Here is a 24,630-nt window from a genome sequence, read left to right as displayed (position 1 = left end):
TGGGGCCCCTCGAAAACCGCTTTCCCTGGGCGCTTGTTGCAGGTTGCTAGAGTGGGGCCTGGCCCAGATCAGCCCTCTGAAGCTGCCTGGAGACGATCTGCCTTCCCTTCTGACTAAACAAGACAATCGTTCTGAGGTGGATTTTCCGCTGGCTTTTTTGCTCTTTCAGGATGATGTGGTACCACATGAAATCCCTCCCACAGCCCCCAGTGCTAACACGAGTGGGGAAGGTACAGCAGTTCTGCTCTGCAGTTCTAGCAGTGCAGGAAGGGGAAAGCAGTGGAACAAATGGGCACCACGCAAAAACAGGACTGAGAAGAACAGTCAGAACCCTCTTTATTCGGTACCCACTGCACCTTTCTCTTGATGCCGGAAGGCTCCTGAACAGCTCTAGCGCTGGTCTCCAGCGGTGGCTCAGGATGTGTCCATGGTTTGTACAGTCTCATCCACCACCTCGATTTCCAGGCGTGCCACGTTTTCGGTGAGAACAGCAGTAGTGCCCTTTTCACACCTGTATCTGCCATACCTGGTAAAGAAACAGGTGAGAATGAAGCTGGGAAATAGTTCTGCATGTAAAATTCCAGAACTGATCAGCTTGCTCTAGAACGTTCCTGTAAAAGCCAAAGTTCAGGAACAGTGCTTACTGGCACGCCACAACTGGTGGCTGTCACTGATACACTTCCAGAAAAACTCACATTTTTAGGAAACCCCATGACTGCTGCTACCTGGCAGCAGAGGAAACCCAAGTTTCAAACGCAACAGTGCAACTCAAACCGCCTGGCCCTCCAGAGCAGCCCTGCAGGCGGGGGAAGTGGCAGCAGGTACGCAGTTTGTGTCCTTCACACATCTGTACGTACCACTGGCAGCCTCTGCTCACCACCGGTACAGCCACTCATTTAGTTCTCTTTAGTTGTAGCTAAATATACAGGTCTAGAGGTGACTCTGATGAGATTTAGTATTATAGAAAACAGGAACTGCTGGAAGGACCAGGGATCACATGTAGCTGCAGGAATACTCACCTATCCCCCTTTTTGTTGGCCACATCATATGGACGGAGAAAATCCAGCTTGTTCTTGCTAATGACACAGATGTCGATGTTGCTGCCGGAGCCCAGGTCGTTGTAGATGCCAGCCGCGATGGCGTCTCTCACAAGCTGCTTGGCTTCCTCTTCCTGGGAAGTTAAAAAAGCAGTCACTGCACAAGGGCTGGCATTTCACAGCAACATTTGTCTGTGCAGCAGTGGAAGGTGTGAGCCCAGAACAATAAATGAGATACCAGTGCCTTTTTAATCACCAAAGCCCTGTAAGCGCACCGATGACCGTCTACGCAATGGAGGGACTACCTAAGGGCGAGCCTTTCTCCTGTTTATGATCCAGGGCAGATCAAACCTAGTGAAGGCAGTCAAGGAAGCAAAATTAAGATTTCTGTCTTAAAGAACGGATAAACTAAGCTTCACGGGCTTTAGTGTCCAGGTTTTCATGCATGTGTATATTCCGGGTTCTTCCCTGCAGCACCCTCTGTTAGAGATGCACACAAACAGGAGTCACACCGGTTTCGCTCCACAACTTCTCTAGGCAGGGACTGTGCAATCATTCTCTGCAGAGCCAAAACCAGGTCTGTGATTCCATACACAGCTTGGCGGGCAAAACATATTATGTTCATCTTACTAATACCTGTGAGCAAAGCAGCCTTGCCCTGCACTGAACTGCAGCTGTAAACGTCTTTAACTGCAGTCCTGAACACAGTGCAGAATAGTGAAAGAAACCTGCTGAAAATCCCACTCTTAACTTGGAACTTCTGCCAAAACACTGTACTTTGTAGTTAAGATTTTACCATTTAAATGACAAAATGAACAATTTGCTGCAGTTTCTTTTCTGCTGCATTTTTCAGAAAGTCCCCAGGCAGCTAAAGCAAATACACATTTCATATATAAATACAGTACGCATGAAGTGAACTATATTTCAAAAGCACGGGTATTTCTAAATTACCAGGTAACACTACCAGAATCCCATTTGCAGCAAAACTAGAACAGCAAACTAGGACAGGAAATAAAGCTCACTGTCACTTCTGAAACCACGCACTAGTCCCACGAAGTCCTGTTTGCTTTCCTAGAGGTCTGTATATCTGCTGTCTTTTGAAAGGGCAAGCAGGGCTGCTGAAATATTCATACAGCGTGCACGGAGAAATCTGCTCTGTAGAAGGTGAACAGCCTGAGCCAGCGTGTGGTGGTGCCTGCGGCACACACACAGGTAATGTCCTGGTGAGTCTCTGACAAGGAAAGATTTCAAATTCATCAATTTCTCCATTAAAATATTACAACAGACCTATAATCATCTTCATTCCCCCAATAAAATTCACAAGTGGTGCTGATGTGAAGGTGTCAGAAGGACAAGATCTGGTCTGCCCATCATCTCCACCTCCTCTCATAGCTGCGCGGGCTCCCTCTACAGATCCCAGGGAGTCACGGATCAGCTCCGGTGCTGCTGGAACTGATCTGCTGCAGCCAGTCCACCCTTCGTTTCGCTCTGCCACGGAAGGCAGTGAACATGAACAAACACTGATGGGTCATTTCAAGCCTGGCAAACCCAGGCACCGGCACCCGTTCTCCACAGCTCCACGTGCCTCTCCTTACGATGGACACGGTGCCGCTTGACAAAGCCCCAAAGCTCCATGTGGGTGCTGAGCCCTGTCCCACACCTCTTCTCATGGCACCCTACGGCTTGCCAAGGGACACGGACACGGTGAGGATGGCTCCTGCTCCACTGAAGCGTGTCTAGAGGAAGTGCTCATGGTCCTGGCACCCAGCAGAAGTGCCAGAATCCAAGGAAACAGGCCGGGTCCATACACACACCTCCTCCCATGCATACGTCCATCTTTCCGGCAGCCTCTGGAGCATGCGAGACCTTTTTGTGCTCCTCAGAGGTGTATAATGAACTTAGTTGAACGCTATGACTACAGCATGCCTGCGCCAGCAAGACTGAAACACATCCCTGCATGCGGACACTTGGACTCGGGTTTATCCTCGAGTCGTTCATGGCAGCTGCCGCTCAGCGAGCCCAATGCCATCACACCCAGTTCACCCCAATCACTCATCTCCGCTTTGCTGGCATTTCACACATTTGAATTATTTGCCACAGGACATAGTGAAAAAAAGACCAAACATTCAATGTCAATTTTGATAAATGCCACCCTCTAAAGTTTGCTTCGCTTTGGAGGCTCTGTGCCTCTGCCAGTGTCCCGCCCCAGGGAACGATGCTCAGATGCACAGCCCGCTCCTCGAGCGTCTGATCCCGCAGCAGCTGCAGGAGCCCCGTGTACTGGTGCAGCTGGAGAGCCCAGAATTAGCTCCGCTCCCCAGGCATGCTCTGCATTCCCCGATGGCCCTCTCGCCAAGAGCCTGGAACGCCGGTGATCCTGCTCTCAGCTCCACTAAGGTACTGACCAGGAGCACAGCACTTATTTTTTCCCGTAAACTGCAGAAATAGCATAAATTCTGAGGTCCCTCCAAGTTTTACTAGCATCACTTTAAAAAAACCCAATCAAACAACAAACACCCTCAAACACTGCGTTACCCTTCCTACGAAGCCGACCAGAACAAACCAGCCCTGCCCTGGAAACAATTCCATTTCGGTAGTAAAATTCCAACAAGCATTTCCTCAGCCGACTGACAGAAGACAACTTGCACCTATGCTGTGGGTATTCTCGTCCTACAGGGGGAGTAAACATACCAAGATAAAAAAGTACATGCAGATATGTTTTAAAAATTGAATAGCAGCAAAATCAGAGTAACTTGGTATAGGAAAAGCACCGCAGCTTAGGAAAAATTAAAGCAGAGAGGCAGAAGGTTGTTCCCTCTCCACTTTAAATATTAATTTAGTATGTTTTAGACAGCAATGTAAAGCTCACAGAGTCATCTCACTCCTTTAATGGAAATTTTCATTTTTCTTTTTAAGCAAAGAACTCTATCAACCCATTGTTATCTGCAGCTCTGAAAATACCCAACAGTCAGCCGAGCTCAGCCGTAACCACACCGAGGTATCTGCTACACAGAGAAAGTCTAAAACATAACCTGAGCTCATCCATCTGATACAGTGCAGCCTTGGTCATAAACATGGAATAACTTTAATTACAGAAAACCTGGCTTCTGCGCTGTGCTTCCTCCTCTGTCCCTCTTCAGGATTTAGGAAGACGAGCAGAACAGCCACAAGGAAACCCCCCACACACCGCTCCTGGACCAAGACCCCGCACACAGAGTTCTACCAGGAGCGTTGTTTTACAGCCCTGGAACAGGAGTAAGCGTGCAAAGTGCTGACACAGTCTGAGTACAGGGGCACGAATGAGTCGCTGCAATAATTAATCTTAAAAAACCCTAAAAGTTCAGAGTATATAAAAGGAACACTTCCTGCTTTATGGTTGTGAAGGCCAAGCTAACTTGGAATATCATTCTCCGGGGTGCACACTGCTTCTTAAATGAGATTACAGGGAGAGTGATGTAGTGTGAGGTGAGGCGGTGGTGACAGGCAGCCCTTTATAGAGCTATCTGTTTGTCTCCATCACCGCATCACACAATGTGTCCCCGGACTCCAATGTGCAACTCCATTTACCACTCCGTGACAAATGGGCAGCACTTGTAAAAGGCGCAAAGAGGTCCAGATCAGCCGTGTAATGGTCACCACAGATGCACCATGGTGCCTGAGGGGGGAGACGCAGACCCCGGGTTCATTAAAGTGACCAGTAATGGATCCTTCAAAATGCGTCTTAGGAATAGTACAGTAAAGGCTAAAATAAATAACTCAGCATGGAAGGCTAATCTGAAACGGTGTTTGATAAATTATTTATAACACAGACAATTGTCTGCATTTAATATTGGATCTACCGGTAGCATCTTTAAAAGATGATTTATGTGTTGTAATGCCATTAAGCTTTATATGGGCCCACTGCTAGCTATAAAGTCTGCTGAGATTTAGAGAATGAGTTTTAAACTGTCACTGCAACATCATAGTAGATAGAGCCTGTATTAAATCTTTACTTTAAACCTGTTATCTGGAGAGTCGCATTTTGTAGACACTCAAGAACTGATGGATTACCTCTCTACGGCTGCTGCAGTGCCAGTCCCAAACAGCACCAACGAGGAACTTTTACACATTACTCTTGTATACGGCTTGGATAGAGTTTCTCTTCACACTTGGGCCATTTTCAGATTTCAAGTGCTACCGAAGGAAATTAAAAAAAAAAAAAAAAAAAAAAAAAGAGACTTTCCAGCAGAAGATGTGGATATTTCCGCATCATATTAAATCTATTAGCAAGGACAGCATTGAACAAGTTTATCACTATGCCTCCAGCAGTAGAGGGGGCAGCTGGAATGGCTTTGGGAATGGTATTGCCTCAAAATTCTGTAACTTTGGAAGTGAGTTAAGCCTGAGATGCCTTTTCCAGAGAAAGGATTTTTCAGATTCTTAGCAAAGTGAAATGCATCCCTTCTGCAGGTGAGCAGTGCACTGCAGGGAGAAGACACTGCACAACCCTCCAGTAGGGAACCTTCCCGAGAACTCAAAATACAGCACATGGAATATCAGCATAGAGTGAACACCATAGCCTGTAACAACTTCTGTAGAGAAATTAAAATGCTTATCACAACAGTCTTTTAGAACGGAATGAATTTCCTCAAATTACATAATGTAAAAAGTCAATCCTACTCAAAGTGAGATTCTGCAAGATTCACTCAGGAAGAGAAAGGAAGAGGGAAAAAAAAAAAGTCAGAAGCTTCAGGCAGGACAATGATAAAAAAATAAATCTTTAAAGGAGTGTGGGGAATTTGGGGCTAAGAAAGCGATACCTCTTGAAGGACGTAAGCACCTACAGAAGCGTAATTAGGCTTTGGGAGAGTAATCAGCAGACCACAACACGGAGAGGATGCGCACGCCTGCCTGTTGGGAGAAGCTGTGGAGATCAATGCGTAACTGGAAGCAACGCTAAAACCCGCTGGCGAAGTCCAAATTGATAACAAAACTGTGAAGCAAAGCACTTTGTGTTTTTCTTGTAAGGGGAGATTGAAAGACTCTGTTAGTAAGAATGAATCCGTTTTGGTCACCTTTGGAAGCCGGGAAGGGGCTGGCACGTGTAATTTAAAGCATTCTGGTTTAACAAGTCTTCACCAGAACGAAGGGAGCGCTTCAGATGAATGACGTACCTTGTTTCACCATTTTTTGAAGTAGACCTATGCTGCAATCTAAATAGTTTGCTTTTCTTTCATCTTTGATCGGATGAAAGAGATTTAAAGGGAGTAGGTAGGTCTTTTAGCCCTCCCCTCGTCCTTCCATCTTTTGTTTGTGCTCTAAGAAGTCACAGAAGTCAGACACAGAATGCTGAGATTTAACAGCCCAAACAATGCAAAGCAGGCTATTAAAATAGATATCTGTGAGGAATACGTGGGATCCAGATTCCCGATGACAGAAAGCAGGATTAAGCTGACATGCCCAGTGACCACAGCCCAAGGAAACATACCAGACAGAAGGTGCCAGCATGAAGAATTCAAGCAATGATCACACCAAAACCAAAGGGGTTATAAAAATCAGGACAGACTGGCAGGACAGACCACTCCCAGTTTGTGCATATCAATATTCCGAGCAGGCAAGGAAAAAATTCAGACACCTGGAGACTAGAACTGCGCCCAGTATAGGTCCAAGGGTGGCATCACCTCCACTCTGCTGAATCCCAACCACACACTATCTTGGAATCATGTATGCTCCAAAGAAAAAACTTAAATCTAGAAAATATGCCTTCAAATATTATATACATATTATTTAGTTTAATTATTTAGTTCAGTAAACAACTGAACAGCTGTTTAAAACAAGCAGAAAATTAGCAGTTTCTAAAGCAAAAGTGAGGAAGGGGAAGTGAAATAACTTTATTATTTTGTGTGTAAAGAGCCAAGTTATTTTAATTCAAGGAAACGTATATCCTGTTATTTTCCAGTTCTGTTTCCAGAGGCTTAGTTAGTAAGAAACTGAAATGCTCCAAATTCTGAAACATTACTTTCATTCACTTGCAGGAACATAAGACAATGACTCGATATTTAAATACATTTGTCTAAATTTTACCTCCTCTGAAGCTGTCAGAGCTGGACTTCTATTTAAATGAAAGAAAAGCAGGCAGCGCAGACCAGTTTCAGTTCCCCATTCCTGTATTTTCCTGCACCACCACTACTACTCTGCCCATCACTGGGCATCTCCTCAAAAAGCCTACGGTGCTGGTCTGTGCCACCATCACCAATGCAACACAGATGACAAAGCCCCAACTTACTTCAATCCCAGGTTACGAACATGTTGGGGTTCACATGCTACCCACGTGTCACAGAAAATACAGACAGATACGTTTTGTCAGGCAGTAGAAACCTTCAGCACAAACGTGGCACAGGCAGGAACCTGCGCAAGAAGAGACTGGAGCAGAGGCCCGACCCAGCGGTCCCAGTTCTTCCACAAATGCACCTGCACTCTGTCATCGATAGATCACACAGACGGCAACTCTGCACAGCATTGATGTCAGTGAATAAGACGTCAGCAAATGTTTATTTTTCTAACTGTTTTCTAGTAAGAACTTTTCAAATAAAATGCACCTTATAGTCCCCAATTATTATTCTCGGTGATTACAGTTTTTCCCCTGTTCCGATGGCAGACGCCTGCGAGCCCAGGCTCATCAGCACCTCCCCCTTTCCGATATCACACACCACACAAGTATAATAAACCGTGTTAATATTTCATACCAGTGTGAAATATGCTGGAGTATCAATTCAACATCTGCTGTCTACAGGGTACCGGCGTCCCACAGAGACACTTTCAATTTGTAATTGAGTTCTATACTGAATTAATCAGCAGTTTATCTTTTTTAGTAAAATAATGTCTTCCCCACTAACCTGGATTTACATTAACAATTTATGCCAAATTACCTGCCAAGGCCAGAAACTTATATGATTCGGAACTGCTATTCAATAACATAAGTCCCTATGTGTCATGCCTTACACGGAGATTAGCACAACACATATTTCCGATGGCACAGAATTAAATTACAAGCTCCTCTCACAACCACGGGATTTCTTTTAATGCTGTTCCCATACTTTGAATTAAGAATGAATATGAAAATTCATTTAATCCCTCACTCCTTACATCTGAGTGTAATTCATGGGGTTTTAGGGAGATGATTCTCAAAATAAAGAGAATTCGCTCAACAGCAACAGAGCTGCAAGTCCCGCCAGGCTGCAGGTTCTACTCAGAGCACAATACCCTCAGTTTGCCGTACCGCACAGTAACACATTGAACCTGAGCAGCCAGGTACATAAACCACGCAAGAGGTAACAATTAAAATAACTCTATATGTTATTACTGCATAGCAAAAGATGAATATGCAGCAGTACCATGCCTGGCTTCAAGGAAAGCAAATCTCTGTTCATGTGACTATCGCTTCATCTCTGACAAAATGATACAAGGGGATGAAGGTCAACATTTTACTTGCAAATACAAGTCCTCTGGTAATTTCCCCTCCCTAACCACCCCACAAGCAGGTTACAGCTGGGAGGGTCCTGCCCCAACAGCTCAGCCTGGCTCCCACCCTCGCCTGTCCCTGCTCTCTCCCTGCTCGGCACAAGCGGCACCCGGCCTCCTCAACCCTCACTGCAGGAGTGGCACTTGGGCTTTGTGCCATGTGAAATGTTTTCCAGTATGTTTTGCTGGTGTTCTGCAGTTCTGGGAGAGACTCAAACTGAAACAATTTAAGCTGGAACACCTGCTCCTGAGAAATGCATCAAAAATAATTACCTGTCCTACACCCACCCTGTGCAGCGAAATGATCTCCTAACACGCAGCCCGCTCCCGACTCGCTGGTCGGCATTATTACGTACAGAGTTTAAGTGTTACTTTCGTAAAGGTGAAGAAATTGTTGCTCTTTGTCATGCAGCAAGGCCCAATTTAAACAGAGGTAAAATTTATTTCCCTCGATGCAGCCTGTACCAGAAAATGAGAAGGTGCTAGGGGGGATCGCTAGGGCCTCTGACCGAGGCTGCTGGCAGCTTCCCACCCAATTTCTGCCCAGAAGTCATGCTTTGATATATTCGGAAAGCACACCTCAAAAAACACTTCTCCAGCGGTGCTGCCACTCCCAAGCACATCTAGCCAGCACATCTGAAACCAGCCTCATGTTTCCAGTTAAACGTTAGTTCTGCAAAGGCAATCAGTCCAAGGCAGAACTCAGCAAAAGACAAGGAGAGCGCTGACTGTCCGGTGTGCCAAGCAGGAACCTGGCTACCACTGACTAATTTTCATTTAATCTAAAAATCAGAAACAGCCTTTATTTTCTGTATGACCCTGTGCGCTGACACCTGACCCACAGAAATTCAAGTGTCTGAAGGAGACAATAACCCAGGTAAGTAAGGAAAGTGCAAAACCTGCATCGCTATGAGCTGTCAGAAAAGGCAGTGAATGGTCACCAATGGCATTGTCACTGGTAATGAAATAAACAGATACACAGAGCACAAATACCAAGTACTTATTTTTGTTCACAGAATCAGCGGGTTTTTTTCCCTCCCCCATTTACTTAATCTTCGTGTTTGACACCAACAGGGGTTCAAGTATCTCAGGCAGGCTCTTCAGCTTAACTCTGATAGTCTGGCTTGATCTCTATTGTCTGCTGTCTGAGTCCAGCCAGCAAACCTCCCAGCAAGTGGTCACCTTCCTACAGAGTCATTAAGCCTCCGCGTGTCAGCTGGTGGGATTAGCCTGCAGCCTCCCACACCTGAGCCCTGAGCGGGGACACCGGCATTTTGATCACCATCACTAATGAATACAGAATTCATATGCAGCTTGTCATTGCTCTTGAGCCTTCAATCACACAGACGCAGGCTAATGAAGACTGATGGGACAACTATTGTTGTAGATTAGAGTTTTGGCAGTTTCCAAAAATAGCTCAGTAGTTAACAAACAAAACTAATGCCACCATAGCAAGGGGCAGTAGGAAATGAGTACAGAAACATTGGAATGATCCGTGTGTCAGGTTTTGGAATATATTATAACGTGCCTGATGCGTTTTTACTGAAATAAGAGGTACACAGTGAAAGCTGAATTCAGCCTACTTTCCACCGCAATACAGTGCGCACTGAACATGAAGGCAATCTTCATGCTGCTTCACTCTGGGGATATGGGACTGCTCAGAAGTACCTCAAAAATCAGTGGCAAAGCCAGAAACGGAACTGTGGACCAGAAGAGGCAGAGCACACACATTGTGCAACTTCCTGTCTTCTTCCTTCCCACAATTCCTTTGTGAACATACCTACCCTGACAGATGCAACTGTTAACTGAAGGCCACTGCTGCCTCCACATCCTGCCTGCCCATTTCAGAGGATTCTCCTAGTCTGCCAGCTGAATCACTCGTGAGATCAGTTCTTAACCCATGTTTGTCAAAACCAAACAGGTTACCGAGAGTGATCACTGTAGAGTGGTCGCAACAGTAAGCGTGGCCAAGAGAAGAAGGGCGGATGCCTGGAAGGAGAGCAGGATGCAGGTAGGATTGCAAGTGCCTACACTCCAACCCCTCCAGAGTATTTCTGTTTTCATAGAATGGTTTGAGTCAGAAGGGACTTCAAAGCCCATCCAGTTCCAATCCCTGCCATGGGCAGGGACACCTCCCGTTGGGTCAGGTTGCTCAAGGCCTCATTCATTCAGTACCACTTGGTTTCCTGCCACACTTCAAAAATGGCACAGTAAGTGAATGTAAATATAAACCCACATTTCTAGGGTGACCTATTTTAGAAATAATAATCAAATATCTGCCAGACTACCTCCTTCCATTTTTTCCTCACCTATTCCGTGCACCTGAACTCGTTACACAAAAGATTTACTTCCCTTCCTTTGCAAAAGCTCTACACTTTTTGTGGCTTCTACCAATTCTCTTCCTTTTGGATCCTCTTTTTATTAACCTGGCTGTCTTGATGAAATACAGAAAAGAAATGAAGTTACAAGCAGCCTGCTTCCTTGCTTAAACACAAAGCTCATGTGAGAAAGCTACAACCACAGTATCACTGTACATGAAGTAATCCTTCTACAGCCAAAAAGCCTCTCCTTTTCAAACAACAGGAGTCAAATATCAGAATAAGATACATAATACATGGCCAGTCTCCCAAGGAATTCAACTGCCACAGTGTAGATAAACCCAGAATTGCAGTATTTAATACTGTAGACATTTTTTCCCATATCGTGATGGCTTCTATATCCACACAGAGTATTTCTTTACTATTGTTTAACACCAGAAGGCATGAATGCATTTGCAAAATCTGATGGTAAGGTTTAAAGCACATGTGGCTACTACTCCATTGAAAGAAAAATTGGCTGCAATGAAAGATCTAAGCTCAAAACACTCTATTAGATGTGCTGTTCTTCCACTTATGTTTTTTAAAGTAGATCTATAGCTGCCCACATGACAGATTAATATTGTTTCACAGTAGTTAGGTGCTTGGCATTACATTTTTGAAGCATCTACAGGCCTTCAGGGCTGAAAGTGTTCACATCTTCAGCAATCTATAATGGTTCCTCTAGAGGCCAGCACTTGCTTCATAATGAAACATGCCTCCATAAATCAGGCTGCAGAAGTGGCACTTGTGTACGTCACCATCTATCTTAGCGGCTTCTCTGAAGGATGTTGGGTAAAGATCATCTCCCGGCATTGCAACCAGGGAAAGGACCATCACAGTTGGCATTGATAAAGCATGTGCTGCTTAAATCCGAAGACACGCTAAGTCTATGGAAAAAAACCACATCCTGCTGGTGTTAGCATGCCTCAGGCAGTGGGAGAAGCTTCAGCAGCTCAGCTTCAAAAGGCAGAGAGCCAGGGCTCTAGAAACCTGCAAAAATTGGCTAAGCCTGCAGTCGTCTTTTTTTTTTTTTTTTTTTATTTTTTTTTTAAGTTGAGCATCTTCAAAGTCTGCGATTCTAACTGTAGGGCACAGCAGCTGCCACTGCAGATTTGATCCTCTCAGCTTTTGGCAGCTCTCGACTTGAAATTCTAGCAAAAGAATTTTTCAAGTTGCTATTATTGCCTGTCATGGATTTATAAATATTGTGCACTATCTGCTGTGGCACGGCTCTCATGGGACACCAGTGCATGCCAAAAGCGTAACAGAATGAAAAACAGTTCCTATTCTTCAAATAAATGCTAATTTTTTTTTAACTGTGCTCACACGATGCGTTTGGTGATCAGCTTCAATAGTACAGAATATATATCAGAGGCAAAAAAGCTGATTGTCTTTTCCAGTAGTATTCAGCTGCTACTTTCATTAAGCTTGTTTAATTACATTCCAGATGCTAATTTGCAAGTCGATACCAGAGGGTGCAGGACAGTTTGCCTTTGAATCATTTTTCTGTGATGTGATGGTCTTGAAGCACGCCACTACCCTCCAGTAGCCCTAGCAAGGGATTCTGACAATTACTGCAAAAGAAAGCACTATTGATCTTGACAGTAAAATATTAATCCTCTACTATTTTTTTAATGGAATTTTCAGTTTATCATCATTGCCATTTCATAGCAAATTTTACATAAAATATATATCAGATTATATAAAATATATATCAGATTTAATTTGTTTTAATTTAAATAGAAACATAACTTATTATCTCATTACTTAAAAAAATCCCCCATAACTGACTTAAAAGGTATATATTTTAAGCTGGCAGCCACAACATGAAGTGTTTAAGAGTACAGGTGGGCTTTATCACCTGAACTTTGCTGGTTTGGACAATACAATTTACTGAATTGTTATTAGAGAACAGAATATCTAGTAAAACAGAGGCAAGGCTAAGGCACATGCAAGTCTCCAAGTCTTAAGCAGCTGTTTCAACAAACTGGTAGACTGCATTTCTACGTGCTTGTTATAACAGGGAATATCTGCTGCCATTTATGGTTGTGTATGAAGACAATTTAATTAGGATGACCTTTCTAAATAGGAAAAGTTGGAGATTTACCAATTTTTGGTGCCTTTTTTGGTTGCTCTTACAGAAAGAATGACTTAAAATACAAGCTCGTAAACTAGCTGAGAAGATTATGAAATTTTCAGTTCCCTAGCACAGCTCTGACATTTGCTTCTCTGGAAGCAGACGATTACGCTGTAGCTGTTGATTCCAAGATCCGTAGTCCATGTTTCCAGTACGAATAGCACACATGCCAAGTGCACAGTCACATCAGAGGCTGGAAAAAGACTCTCATTCATACAGTGGCATGAGGGAAGAGAAGAGAGTCTCGCCCTGTCTAGTGGTCCCTTCTATCCTTCAGCTGGTGTAGTGCTACGTACAGAGAAACCTGAGTGCCTGTTAAAACTCTTGCAATGTTTCTGCTGGCATTTATAAATACACTAGAGGCCAGAAGCCCGGGCTCTTCAGATCCTGCCCAAAACATCACAGCAACACAGGAATCCTGACCTTACTGCATGTTTGCAACCTTGCACACCTGCAACCATCTCAGACCCTGACAGAAAAGGAACGCAGGAAGAACTGGAAAACTGCTTATTACCAACTTGTAGGCAGTGTAATCACCAGAAAATGCCTCAAAACAAGCTGGTTGGTTTGTTTGTTTAAATTAACAGGTGTTACACATCATGTTCCTTCAGGAGATATAACAGGGTATAACATCACTTCTCATTTTAAATTAAATTGATCCATTTTAGAGAGGAACACCTGAAAACACTGCAGCTGGACCAACACCGATGGGGAGAAAATGCCCCACTGCAGCAGCATTGCAAAGAAGAAGAATGTCTTCAGACCCTTCCCAAGATAAATCAATGTTTTCTATGTTTTTCAGTGACACTGAATAGCTCTAAGATTTGTTATATCTGCATTTTAGGCTGAGGTAATTGCAACTGCTGGGGTTACAAGTCACTTTTAACAGGTTCAATTTTGTGTTCAATTCTCAGGGTTTTTTTGATGAGATTATTGATCAATTGGGATGAGAAGGAGCATTCAGGGAAAGTCTGGAGATTAATGCCTTTTAAAAGAGGGCTTGACTTTACTGATGCATTTTACGAAACAAGGTCACAGAAAGCCCTTTAACTGTTTTGGGTTCATTTCCATCAATAACCTGTCTGCAAGTAACTGGATTTTTCACCGTTTAGTTTAGCAAGCACTCAGAGGGTAACTAAGCATAAGGATATACTATAGATAACACAAAGATCATGTACTGCCTACGTTCATAACAAATAACTGCATAACTTATTCTGATCCTAGTCCTGACCCTCCTGCTTTCAGCTCTTCTGAATGATTCTCTGTAAGCAACCAAACATTTTTCAGTTTCTATCACAACACTAACATCCCACAACTTTATAATAGTCAGCTTTTAAAAAGGTATTAAAAGTAAAGGTGTGGTTACCAGTTCTGAACCTACCAAATCAACCGGAATTCTAACTGGCTTCATACGCTGCTTGAACACTTATTTGTGGCTTTTACAACCATGTGTTCTCTTTTCAAGACTGAGAGGTCCAAGTACTAAGGGAAGACAGCAATATTGACCACGCGAGGGCTGCTGAATTCCTGAAGTCAACTATAATCAGGAAGTTGTACATTTTTAAAGCTTTCACAGACATTCAAATCACAAAGTTTTTCCATATGTAAATTTGCAAGAAGCTGCATTTCTTTAAATTTATTTTACCCATCAATTTTTACAGCTTTACAATAAGCTGACATTAGGACATCTTAAGCAGAGGGAAACTAGAGCAGACGTAACTTTTTTTAAAGCTTCCAATCTCAAATTCGTACAGTCATGAGAATTAGAGGTTTAAGAAAAAAACTTCTCACCTCCATGTCCGGTTTGTATTTATCTTCAAACACGGCCATAGCTGCTAATGATCCAGAACCTACGGCAACAAAATTAGGAAGTTTATTTAGCCAGTATATGTAAATAGGGTATTTTTTTAAGACAACAATAACAAAACCAGCAGCACAAGAAAGCGTGAAAGTCTGCCTTAGCTTACTACACACTCCAAAGTGCATATGCTCCAAGTACAGCACCTAATTTAACCCTAAACTACAGCCAGTATACCCAGACTTGTCACCATCCCTCCTCTGACAGCCGCCTTCTTTTTACTATTTTGAACACCAAGATATGAAAATGATGTTAAAAAAAAGAGTTAACTGAATGCCACAGCTTGTAATTCCTGCTCCTCCATTTCTGCCACCCGACTTCCTGCCTGGCCAGGTTAGAGGCAATGTCACTGGATACAGAGACACTTGGAATGAATAGATTGCTCTAACGAGCTGCCCTGGCACAGTCATCTTCACACACGGGGACGAGCAAACTGGCCATGGGAGCAGAGTACCTGCCATCAGGTTACCTCCCGGATCTGCGTTAAAACAGTTTATTATCCATTTACTTCGTGACATTATTTGTACATTGAACAACAGCTGAACAGACAAAATGAAGGATACAAAAACATGAGTTTTACGTTATTTCTCTCCCAGGCTGCAGTGCAATTCATGGTGGAACAGAAGCCACCTCTACCCAGAGCGCCGTAACTGCAGGCGTTACAAACGTGCTTCCCCTAAATTAGTATGGAAAATACTATCTGGAACCATACACTTGCTTTGTTCAGAAAGAGGGAACCTCAGAAAGATATCTTGTCTGTCTGTGGCCCTAATCATATTTCAGAGTGTGCCACTTTTGGGAAGTGAGTAAAGTTATCTGCAATTTTTTAGTCCAATTAGAAGATTTTTTGGCATTTATTACTTTTTAACTTGTTTTGCATACTGCTATCTGTTTAGCTGGGTCACAGAGAAAGCCATATTTTCTATTTAAAATGATTTGTGTATATCGCTTGACCACCTCAATGGTTTAGTGAAAGAAAAAGGCAGCGATTAAACAGTTTCAAATGAGGTGTCCTGCTGATTTTATCAAGTCTGCTGAATGTATAATGAAAAGGGAGAAGCTGACAGTGACACTGTTGAGAAAATACAGACTACCTCATCCGAACCATTTAAGGAGGTCCAATTATAGATCAAATTTAAAGGGTAGAAACAGCAGATTTACAGACACAAATCAATGAACATGGTAATCCCAATGAATATGACAGATATTCCTGTTACAGAATATTGCTGTGCTTGAGGATCATTACCTTTACAGTACCAAATACATCACATCTAAAAGCAGTAGGACACTCTAAGCATGCGTTTGTATTACAGGCAATGACTATTCATTTGCACCTCGGAGCAATACATGACTCCATTTTTTAAGTGCTGAAACTGGGAATAAAGAAGATTTTTAAGCAGCTCATAGCAGAAATGAACCGCTGATACAAACAGCTGATATCACAGAACAGATCACAAATAAAAGGAATTTTACTGATCCTTCAAACAAGGTCAAAATAAGGTGTGTTCCGAAACAAATACAGGACTTCAGCCATCAAATAACTCTCCTTGTGGAATGACACAGGAACATTTCTAATGAGGGGAAAACCCATCCACGATATGACCTCAAACCGAGACCACATTCTTCCGACACTCAAGAGAAGGCCTACCCTAAGCGGAGAGGGAAGCCTCAAAATTAGCAAGCACTCTTACACATGCATAAACGTTCTTGAAAAAAATTAGAGCATAAAGACTAAAACTGTGCAAGAATGGAAATATAAGAGGTAGTACCTGACAGAAATTACATCAGCTACCGAGCAGTTTTAATTCTTAAAAATTCTACCCACAAATAAAAATTGTCAATAACACAAATATTGTAATACTCTCATACATGGTTCAGGCTGGATTAATTCCTCCAGCTCCCTTTAAAAAAAGAGGATCCTAAATGAAACTATGGGCAAGAACCCAGCAGACTTATAAAGAAAAGGATGAGGGAGTAGAACCTTACATTATATGAAATCCTTTATACACAAAGAATTATAATTATTTCTCTCACTGTTACCGAGACACAACACAAAATCTAATATCAGCTTTAAACAAATAACTGCACAGTCCTGTCATATAAGTTTTCAAAGAGTTGTTGAAAGTCTTAATTTGATAAAACCTATGTGTAGACGTTTACACCTGAAAACCAAAGGAGATTCTAACAGAGCAGGAAGTCAATCTCTACTGCTTGGAAATCCTAAACATAAGCTTTATAAACTTGCATTAAAACAGTGCCTTAGCCAAAGTCTCCAAGCACAGCTAAGCATACTCTGCAAGAGCAGGTTTCTGTAATCTGAAATAGCACAATGAACATTCACTACTCCTACTGGTATCAGCTGTAAACACCGTGTTGTTAGAGACACAAATAGATGTACACTTCTCTTTATCCATCAAAACAAATCGTCTGCTGTTTGACAACAGCCACATGAACCATTCTGAACAACACTAATGACATGCATATATTCACCTGTAGCACCTTGACTGAGGAACCCCCATCCCCTCCTTGCACGGCTGGACAGAAACCCTACCACCTGCCTGTCCACACAGAAAGCCACAGCATTGCTGCAAACTTCACTACTCACTTACACCGACTTCCCCCTGCTTGTCAAATTCCACACACAATCCAACCAACCCCACAGTGTTCCAGGGTTTCCACTGACTTGTGCAAGCTTTGCTTTGTTACAGTCTGGTTTTTGGCACAGACTGTGAACTTAAGTAAACACTGGCACTATCATTTTCTTATTGCAGTCCCTAAAAAGCACAGAAAACTCAGATACTGGGGGTCTATGGAGAAGTTGTTTATGCGGGAGAACCAGCTGCTCTCTTGTCCATGTATCCAGTGCCCACTCATAATTCATTTTTAACAAGCACGCTTTGCCCATGTGTAGAAACAGGCTTAGCAATTCACAAACAATGTCTGGAGAAAGATAAAACCAAAACATTGTAAAACATCACCATTAATTAGGGATAGATGTCCCCACCTCACACACAATAACAGATTTAAGCCCCTACCAGTTAGGATTTAACACTGCTAAGATGCAGGAGCTCAACCTCAAATCTATTAAAGCATTTGGGAAAGCTGAGAGATAACCCATCATTAAACAGTGCCTTAACTGAGCTCAGACTCAAAGTGACACCAAACCTGGTGTTTGTCCAAGACAGGGAACTCCAGCTGGAAATCTTAACACCATAACCAATGCAGAAAGAGGAAATTCTCTCTGTTGGAATTTTTTTTTTAAGTGTTGGAAGTTTGCAACTGTTCTCTGTATGAGCCAGGAGAATAATTAAAAGAAAGCATAATTGGAACAGTTATCATGTGTTTGTATCACAGATCATTCAGGAAAAAAAACATTTCAGCTATATCTTTCAAAGCACTCACTGCCATGAATGGTCATGCCTCAACAACCCTGGAAACACAGCGATCAGGGAAAAATGCCACAGCAACTCCCAAGAATTTATTTTGCTCACATTTTCAATAAGCTACGCTTTTGAAACAAATATTCAGGAAGTACTATCTAGCATCTAAATGTATAAAAACACTGATTGCCAAACAAATTATGAAGAACTCTAGAAACTGCGATGCGAAGCTCTACTCCGAGGCAAATGCTTTTCAGCCTGAGAGTCAAAACGAACCAGGGAAGTTACAAGACCCTAAGAGATTTTATCTTTTTACTTCTTTAAGAAACACTGGTAATTTCCTAACTTTTCACAACTAAGTTAATCAGAAATTGGAATCAACTGTAATAAATTCACTTTAAAAATTCCCTTTGCCCTTTACTTGAGGACCTGTACCACTTCAGCATGGATTATGTTCTCTTCAGTGAGAGATAATTATTGACCTGCAGGAAAAAAAACCAGCCAACAATAATTTCCACTGTTTTGCAGCTGCAGTAGCTTTTCTAGAACAGATGAACTGCATCTGTTTAGCAGAACACTCACTGCAGACAACTTCTTACTGCTAAGCAGAGTCCATTCTCATCACCCAGGGCCTCGCTCAGCCTGCCACACTGGAGGATGCGCAGAGCCTTGAGAGCAACACTCAGCACCTCCTCATCCATCAGTGTCAGTGCTCCCTGACAGGGCATTTATTCACACGCACTCATTGTTATTCAATTTGCTGTTCATTCTTGGTAAAAATTCCGTAATCTCTGCAGCCCCATTGATTTGGATCATTTTTCACCCTGGTTCGCGGCCGAGGGGCCAGGTCTCGGCAGTGGCAGTGCTTGCTCTGCAGGACAACACGGCAGCGTGTCAAGAGCTGATTTATGAATATGAAGCAGCGCTGGAACCAGGGGACCGGCTGAGGCCACCAGAGACTGCTGGAACACACTGACTGTTTCCGAAAGCTGAACTACAGACTTCAAGAGCTTTAATTTTATGCATGCATTTCATTATAAGTCTTGGCCAGAAGCTCTCCTAGACAAGCCAAGCAATCAGACAATCTTGCATCGTTTGCTGAAATCCAATTTTGTCCTTTCTCAGCATAAACAGTTTAATTTGATGTTTTCACTCCTGAGTAAGCACTGAGTATCTTTTAAATCTGCCATGCAAGGGAGGACACTGCCCTGTCCATCCACAAACACGCTCCAGCACATTAAACCAAACAAAACCCCACCTTTCCTATTTAATATTGAATTTCCAGAAAGGAACTGGCCAAATCACCTACTCTCATTTAATAAACTGCCCTTGGAACATTTGGAAAAAAATAAACAGATTAAAATACAATTCCAACTGCCATCTCCAATTTCACCTTTGATACTTTTCCTGCGGTCTCAGTTCCATCTTTCATTTATATACATAAGCTAATCTTTTTAATAAAATATATCCTAGTCACTAGAGAAACTATCTGCGCACTGGGTGTAGAAAGTAAAGGACGCTTAAGCAGAGAAGGCCTTCGTTCCACAGCATGGGCAAAAGTAAACTGTGATCACCAGACACAGCCCAGACAGCAAATCCCAGTTCAAGCCACAATGAACTTCACCCATGGATATGCCACTTCTTAACTGCGTGAATTCATCCTGCTATGTTATTTTTGTGAAGGGAAAGAGGAAGGGACAGGATTTTCAGAAATGACACATTTTAAGGCTTTTAACACCCTGGCACCAGAGTAACCATGCACATAACAAGAACTGTGTGACTTTATCCAGGCAACCAACTCCTAGCCACTAAGAGAACAGAGTCAGCGACCGCACTACAGCTTAACGCAATATTGGGTATAAGGCAATTAAAAGAATCAGACATTTACTCTTTGATATATCAGAAGCTAAACAATGATATCACATGACTGACAGGGATTTAATCTGCCAAGGCAGTAACTGGCCAGTTCTTAAGGTGCTGGCACCATCTATTGGCCCAACACCACCTCTGCAGATTTAACCACCGCTCCCTCACACAGGTAACCAGATGGTTCAGTTTGACAGCCACACCATTCCAGCAGCGCAAAAATCCAGAGAAAAAGAAAAACCTTTAACATTCAAGGATGTGTTAAGGAGGTGTTTTATCTAGAGACACTAACCACGAACAGAAAAAGATTAACTAAAAGTTGTATTTTCCCATTGCGTCAGCATAAAAGCTGCATCAGACATAGGCTGAACATGATTTATTTCTGATACAACTCATTCTCAGACCAATTTTCTTTTCCTATATATTTATTTGAGCTCTATGTTGCACTTCCATAGCTCTACTGAAACCAAGCTGCCATTTAAAATCATCCAAGTCTTCAAAATGAAACAGTGCCTTCTTGAGTGATTATAGAGCAAAAATAATTGCAGGCTGGTTATGTTTGGAATTTTTCTTTTTACAGATGATATATTCTCAGGAAGTCATTAACTTTCAGAAGGCAGTACTTTAATCTCTTCCTAGTTTCTCAGTGATATATCTTAACATTTTTTACCCTTTACTCCCAGATTATTGTCTATAAATCATGAAAGAATTCAGAACCAATCAAACAAGCTGACACTACTATTGAAAATACTCCCCTTCACAAAGACAGGGCAAGTTCTGTAGTATTTCCCTGCAGTGTTCTTCCCTGCAACACCACCTGCATTAGTGCCCTTTCCAAAGCACAAGGATCATGGTGATCACTAAGGCTCTCCTGCAAGTCGCAAAGCTTATTATAGCTGATTTCTTCAGGATTCTCACCAGGTCAAAAGGCACGCAAAAATCTGTGGGTTTAGCTTTCAATATTACAACATCCCATAATTAAAAACTGAGCAAGATCTACACAGAACTGCACATCCACACAACTCAAATTGTTACAGAAAACATTGCATAGATGAAACAGTTGAGATCCTAATACTCAATAGGCTGATGGTGGGCTAACGTCAGGCTGAGTAGCTCCATAGAGTAATTAAGACCAATTATTATATCTAGCAAGTAAACCAGGTATTGCTTCACTACAACAAAGTGCCTTGAGTAAAATATAGCTGCCGTTTAGCAAGATATGCAGAAATACAGCAGTTCCAAAGGAGAAGCAAGGCACATTTTTTTCGGTACAGAAAAACTTCAGGCAGAACACAACTCAAGATAGGATGTCAGATGAACGTGAGTCAGGACTGTATGCAGGTCAAGAGATTTTTTTTTTTTTTATAGTAAGTTTCTGGGAATTCTACAATTTTCTTGCTTTAATGCCTGCTGGGGAACACACACAGCAACTTCATCAATACCAGGGGTTTGGGCTGCTCCGATGAAGCAGCACAACAGCCCACGGTTTTTATGTATTAGAAACGCAGCAGAACAGTGCACCTTCCTCAGATATGGGTACAACTCTATCTTGAAAGTCTGAGGTCTGCACAGCTCCAGGCAAACAATGGAACTTAGATAAACACACACTAATAATTAGAAGTGTCGACCCTTTTTACCAGACCCCTGTGTCACGACACCAAGGGACTCACTTACCCATGGTAACGTAAGGCAGTTTGTCAGTCGATCCGTGGGGATATATGCTGTAAAGGTGAGGGCCCGTGACATCTACTCCCCCCAAAACCAGGGCGGCACCAATGTAGCCTTGGTACCTAGAAGCAATGGCTGTATGTGAATCCAAAAATCCACAATAAAACTGCAGTTCTTTTTAACACAACGTATGCACTTGAGAGTTTTCCCATGATAACACCAGGTACATCTCCATAACAAAAAAATGACTTCTACTGTCTGGGAGCAATCATTTAAAATTGAGAAGTCTGCTAAAACACGGTATATTTCACTGTCAAGCAGAACAAACAAGCGCCGGACAAGCAAGTAGGCTGAATGATAGATTTGTGCTAATTTTGGATTAGCTTTCAGCCCTTAAACGAAATTCCTGAATCTGCAATTGTTTTTATCTAGAGACTACAGAAAAGAAAAAAAAAAAAGAAAGCATATTCTTCCAATTCCCCCCCACTTTTATTTCTTAATTCATTGTTTTGTGGTACATTTAAAAAATGCATACTGCCCAGCAATACGGCATTAAGTGACTGAGCTGAATTATTGTCATTTATCTCAGCCACTTCATTGCACATAGCTTTTTTTTTTTTCCCTATTGCTTTATTTCACCTTCCTGGAGACTCTCCAATAGCTTGAATGATAGCGTTAATTCATTCTTTCCTTCTCTTTCAACACCATTTTTACTTCTGCAAAAGACAGCACTAAACACTACCGGAACGCTTAACAGTTTGGAGAGTGTGCCCTCAGTCGCAGGTCACGTTCAATGTCATGGTGCTGGTTACCAAGTTCAGCTGCCACCAAACCACAATCAACCAAAATCCTACTATAGCTGCAGGACAGCTTCCAGCCATTTCAGTCTTTTACCTCACTAACCACCAGCAAAGTTCTATATTAACAGCTGTGGGCTCCAAAGAGTTAAATGTTTTATTCTTTTGGAAATAAAATATATTTTGAGGCAGTGATTCTATTGCAAGTCATGTGAAAGTCTCAATTTTACAAGCTTGCACATTACAAGCCCATTCCTTGTCCAGCCATCTCCCCACAGACACACATCAGATGTGCGTTTGAGCAACAGTTTATTAAACTATTGTTTTCCTATTTTTCTGTGTAAACACCAGCAACACCATACAACTAGATTCAATTCTCTAGAACACCACAAACTTAATTTCTCTTCCATCTCTGTTCAAAATCCCATGAAGCAAAGAACAATTACAAAACCTTTCCTAAAGACTCATCATGGAGATTAGGCAGATTATGGAAGGATGCTCCATCCCAGGAGCTCAAAGCTTATCTGCTGGTTTAAACAGCATTGTGAACAAATAAGAAATCCGCTCAGTTACCTGAAAAGCATTTGCTTCAGCATTTGATTAGCAGTTACAACTCTTGGGAGTCGTCCGGTAGAGAGCGAGTGGAGCTCTAGATTAGAAGAAATCAGCTGTGTTGTCATATCAGTATCGGCAGCCGTCCCCGCACCACAGCAACTGGAAAACATCAGGAGCAAGTTAGGAAAAGGTGTGGAGGGCAGGGGAGACAAACCAATCTCCACTCTACCCAACGAGCAGAAATTTTCTCATTGTAAAATCAAGGAAATTAAGTTTTCGTTCTCAGAGCATGAAACAGGATGATGTGTTTAAACATAAATGAATTACAAAACATCTCCAAACCTTGCTAAGAAGCTATCATTTTAAAGCACAGTTTCATATTTGCTGTTAGCAAACGACACGGCTAAAAACCCCAAAGTTATTACCAACACCACCACACAATAAACAACCTCAATACTCACTAGATATTCGGAGAAATGAAGTGTATTTTGGAACAGTTCTTGTCAGCCACAACCATTCCTTCAGTAGCTCTCGTATCTGCTCCGAGGACCACGCCATCCTACAGAGAGACAGCATTATTCTCAAAGCCTCTCTCTTCAAATAGGACCTTCACTGCACCGTTACAAGCCCCGGGCCTGCTGGGAATGACTCAGCAGTGTGGATCCCAGCCTTGCACATGCCTTACCTTGAAGATGACACCGGCGATGGTGGTGCCAGTCTTGCGGGCAGCGGGCAAGCGCAACCCACTCCGAGTGAGCTCGGTCTCCAAGACAGAGTTCCTGCAACACAGGGCAAGATGTGGGGCCAGGCAAGTAACCCCACCCCGGGGGAAGGAGGGTCTCTCCTAACACTTTCTCCCGGGACCAAACGGGCCGCCTTCCCAGGCAGCCTGGGCCTAGAGGGGCTGCCACTCCCTCCTACGCCCCTGGGACAAAAGGAGCTCCCCATACCGCACCCCTGGAGCTAGAGGAGCTCCAGCCTCTCGGGACAAGAGGGACTCTGCTCCCACAACCCCCCGGGCAAAAGAGGCTCCCTTCACCCTCCCACACGCCCTTCGGGGCAAGCGGGGCCCCTTCCTCCCATACGCTCACACCCCCCAGGACAGAAGAGTTCCACACATACCCCTGGGCAAGGCGGGCTCCTCCTAATCCCCCACCCCGCCGCTGGGGTAAGAGGGGCTCCTCCCGCATCAGGGAACCCCGGGGTAGAAGAGCTCCCCACACCCCCCAGGGCGAGAGGGGCTCCACTCCCACCGGGACGAAGGGGCTCCCGCTCCCAGCGGAGACACTCCTGGCCCTGGCCCTGCCCCACGCCTCACCGAGCACAGTTGTCGAAGCTGAAGCCGCCGCTAGGCGCCCGCAGCACGGACACAGCCGCCATCTCCTCACTCCGACGCAGAACAAGCGGCGCCTGCACAGCACTTCCGGATCAGCGCTTTCCGGGTCAGCGCTTCCGGGTCAACTCGGGGCGGGAGG

General features: G+C 43.3%; 1 protein-coding gene across 1 annotated transcript; it reads right to left on the bottom strand.

Annotated features, from left to right (window-relative positions):
• Positions 1–306: 306 nt before the first annotated feature.
• PSMB7 (proteasome 20S subunit beta 7) lies at positions 307–24,630 on the bottom strand. The gene is made up of 8 exons (XM_054083782.1): positions 24,474–24,630; positions 23,841–23,934; positions 23,617–23,714; positions 23,174–23,314; positions 21,810–21,925; positions 14,823–14,881; positions 1,020–1,171; positions 307–526 (listed from the first exon to the last, which is right to left on the bottom strand). The coding sequence occupies exons 1-8, from the start codon at positions 24,533–24,535 to the stop codon at positions 415–417; spliced, it is 834 nt and encodes a 277-aa protein (XP_053939757.1). The 5' UTR covers positions 24,536–24,630; the 3' UTR covers positions 307–414.

Source organism: Cuculus canorus, chromosome 19, assembly GCF_017976375.1.
Source record: "Cuculus canorus isolate bCucCan1 chromosome 19, bCucCan1.pri, whole genome shotgun sequence".
Lineage (NCBI taxonomy): Eukaryota > Metazoa > Chordata > Aves > Cuculiformes > Cuculidae > Cuculus > Cuculus canorus.
This window is presented reverse-complemented; position numbering and strand designations above follow the sequence as displayed.

What these genes read in the sequence shown, in the direction of transcription:
- PSMB7 (XM_054083782.1), bottom strand. Translation starts at nt 24,535, where the DNA reads ATGGCGGCTGTGTCCGTGCTGCGGGCGCCTAGCGGCGGCTTCAGCTTC. An exon ending in AGCTTCGACAACTGTGCTCG is followed by an intron (nt 23,935 to 24,473) that starts GTGAGGCGTGGG and finishes CCTGTGTTGCAG; the next exon opens with GAACTCTGTCTTGGAGACCG. An exon ending in ACTGCCTTACGTTACCATGG is followed by an intron (nt 14,882 to 21,809) that starts GTAAGTGAGTCC and finishes TTGTTGCCGTAG; the next exon opens with GTTCTGGATCATTAGCAGCT.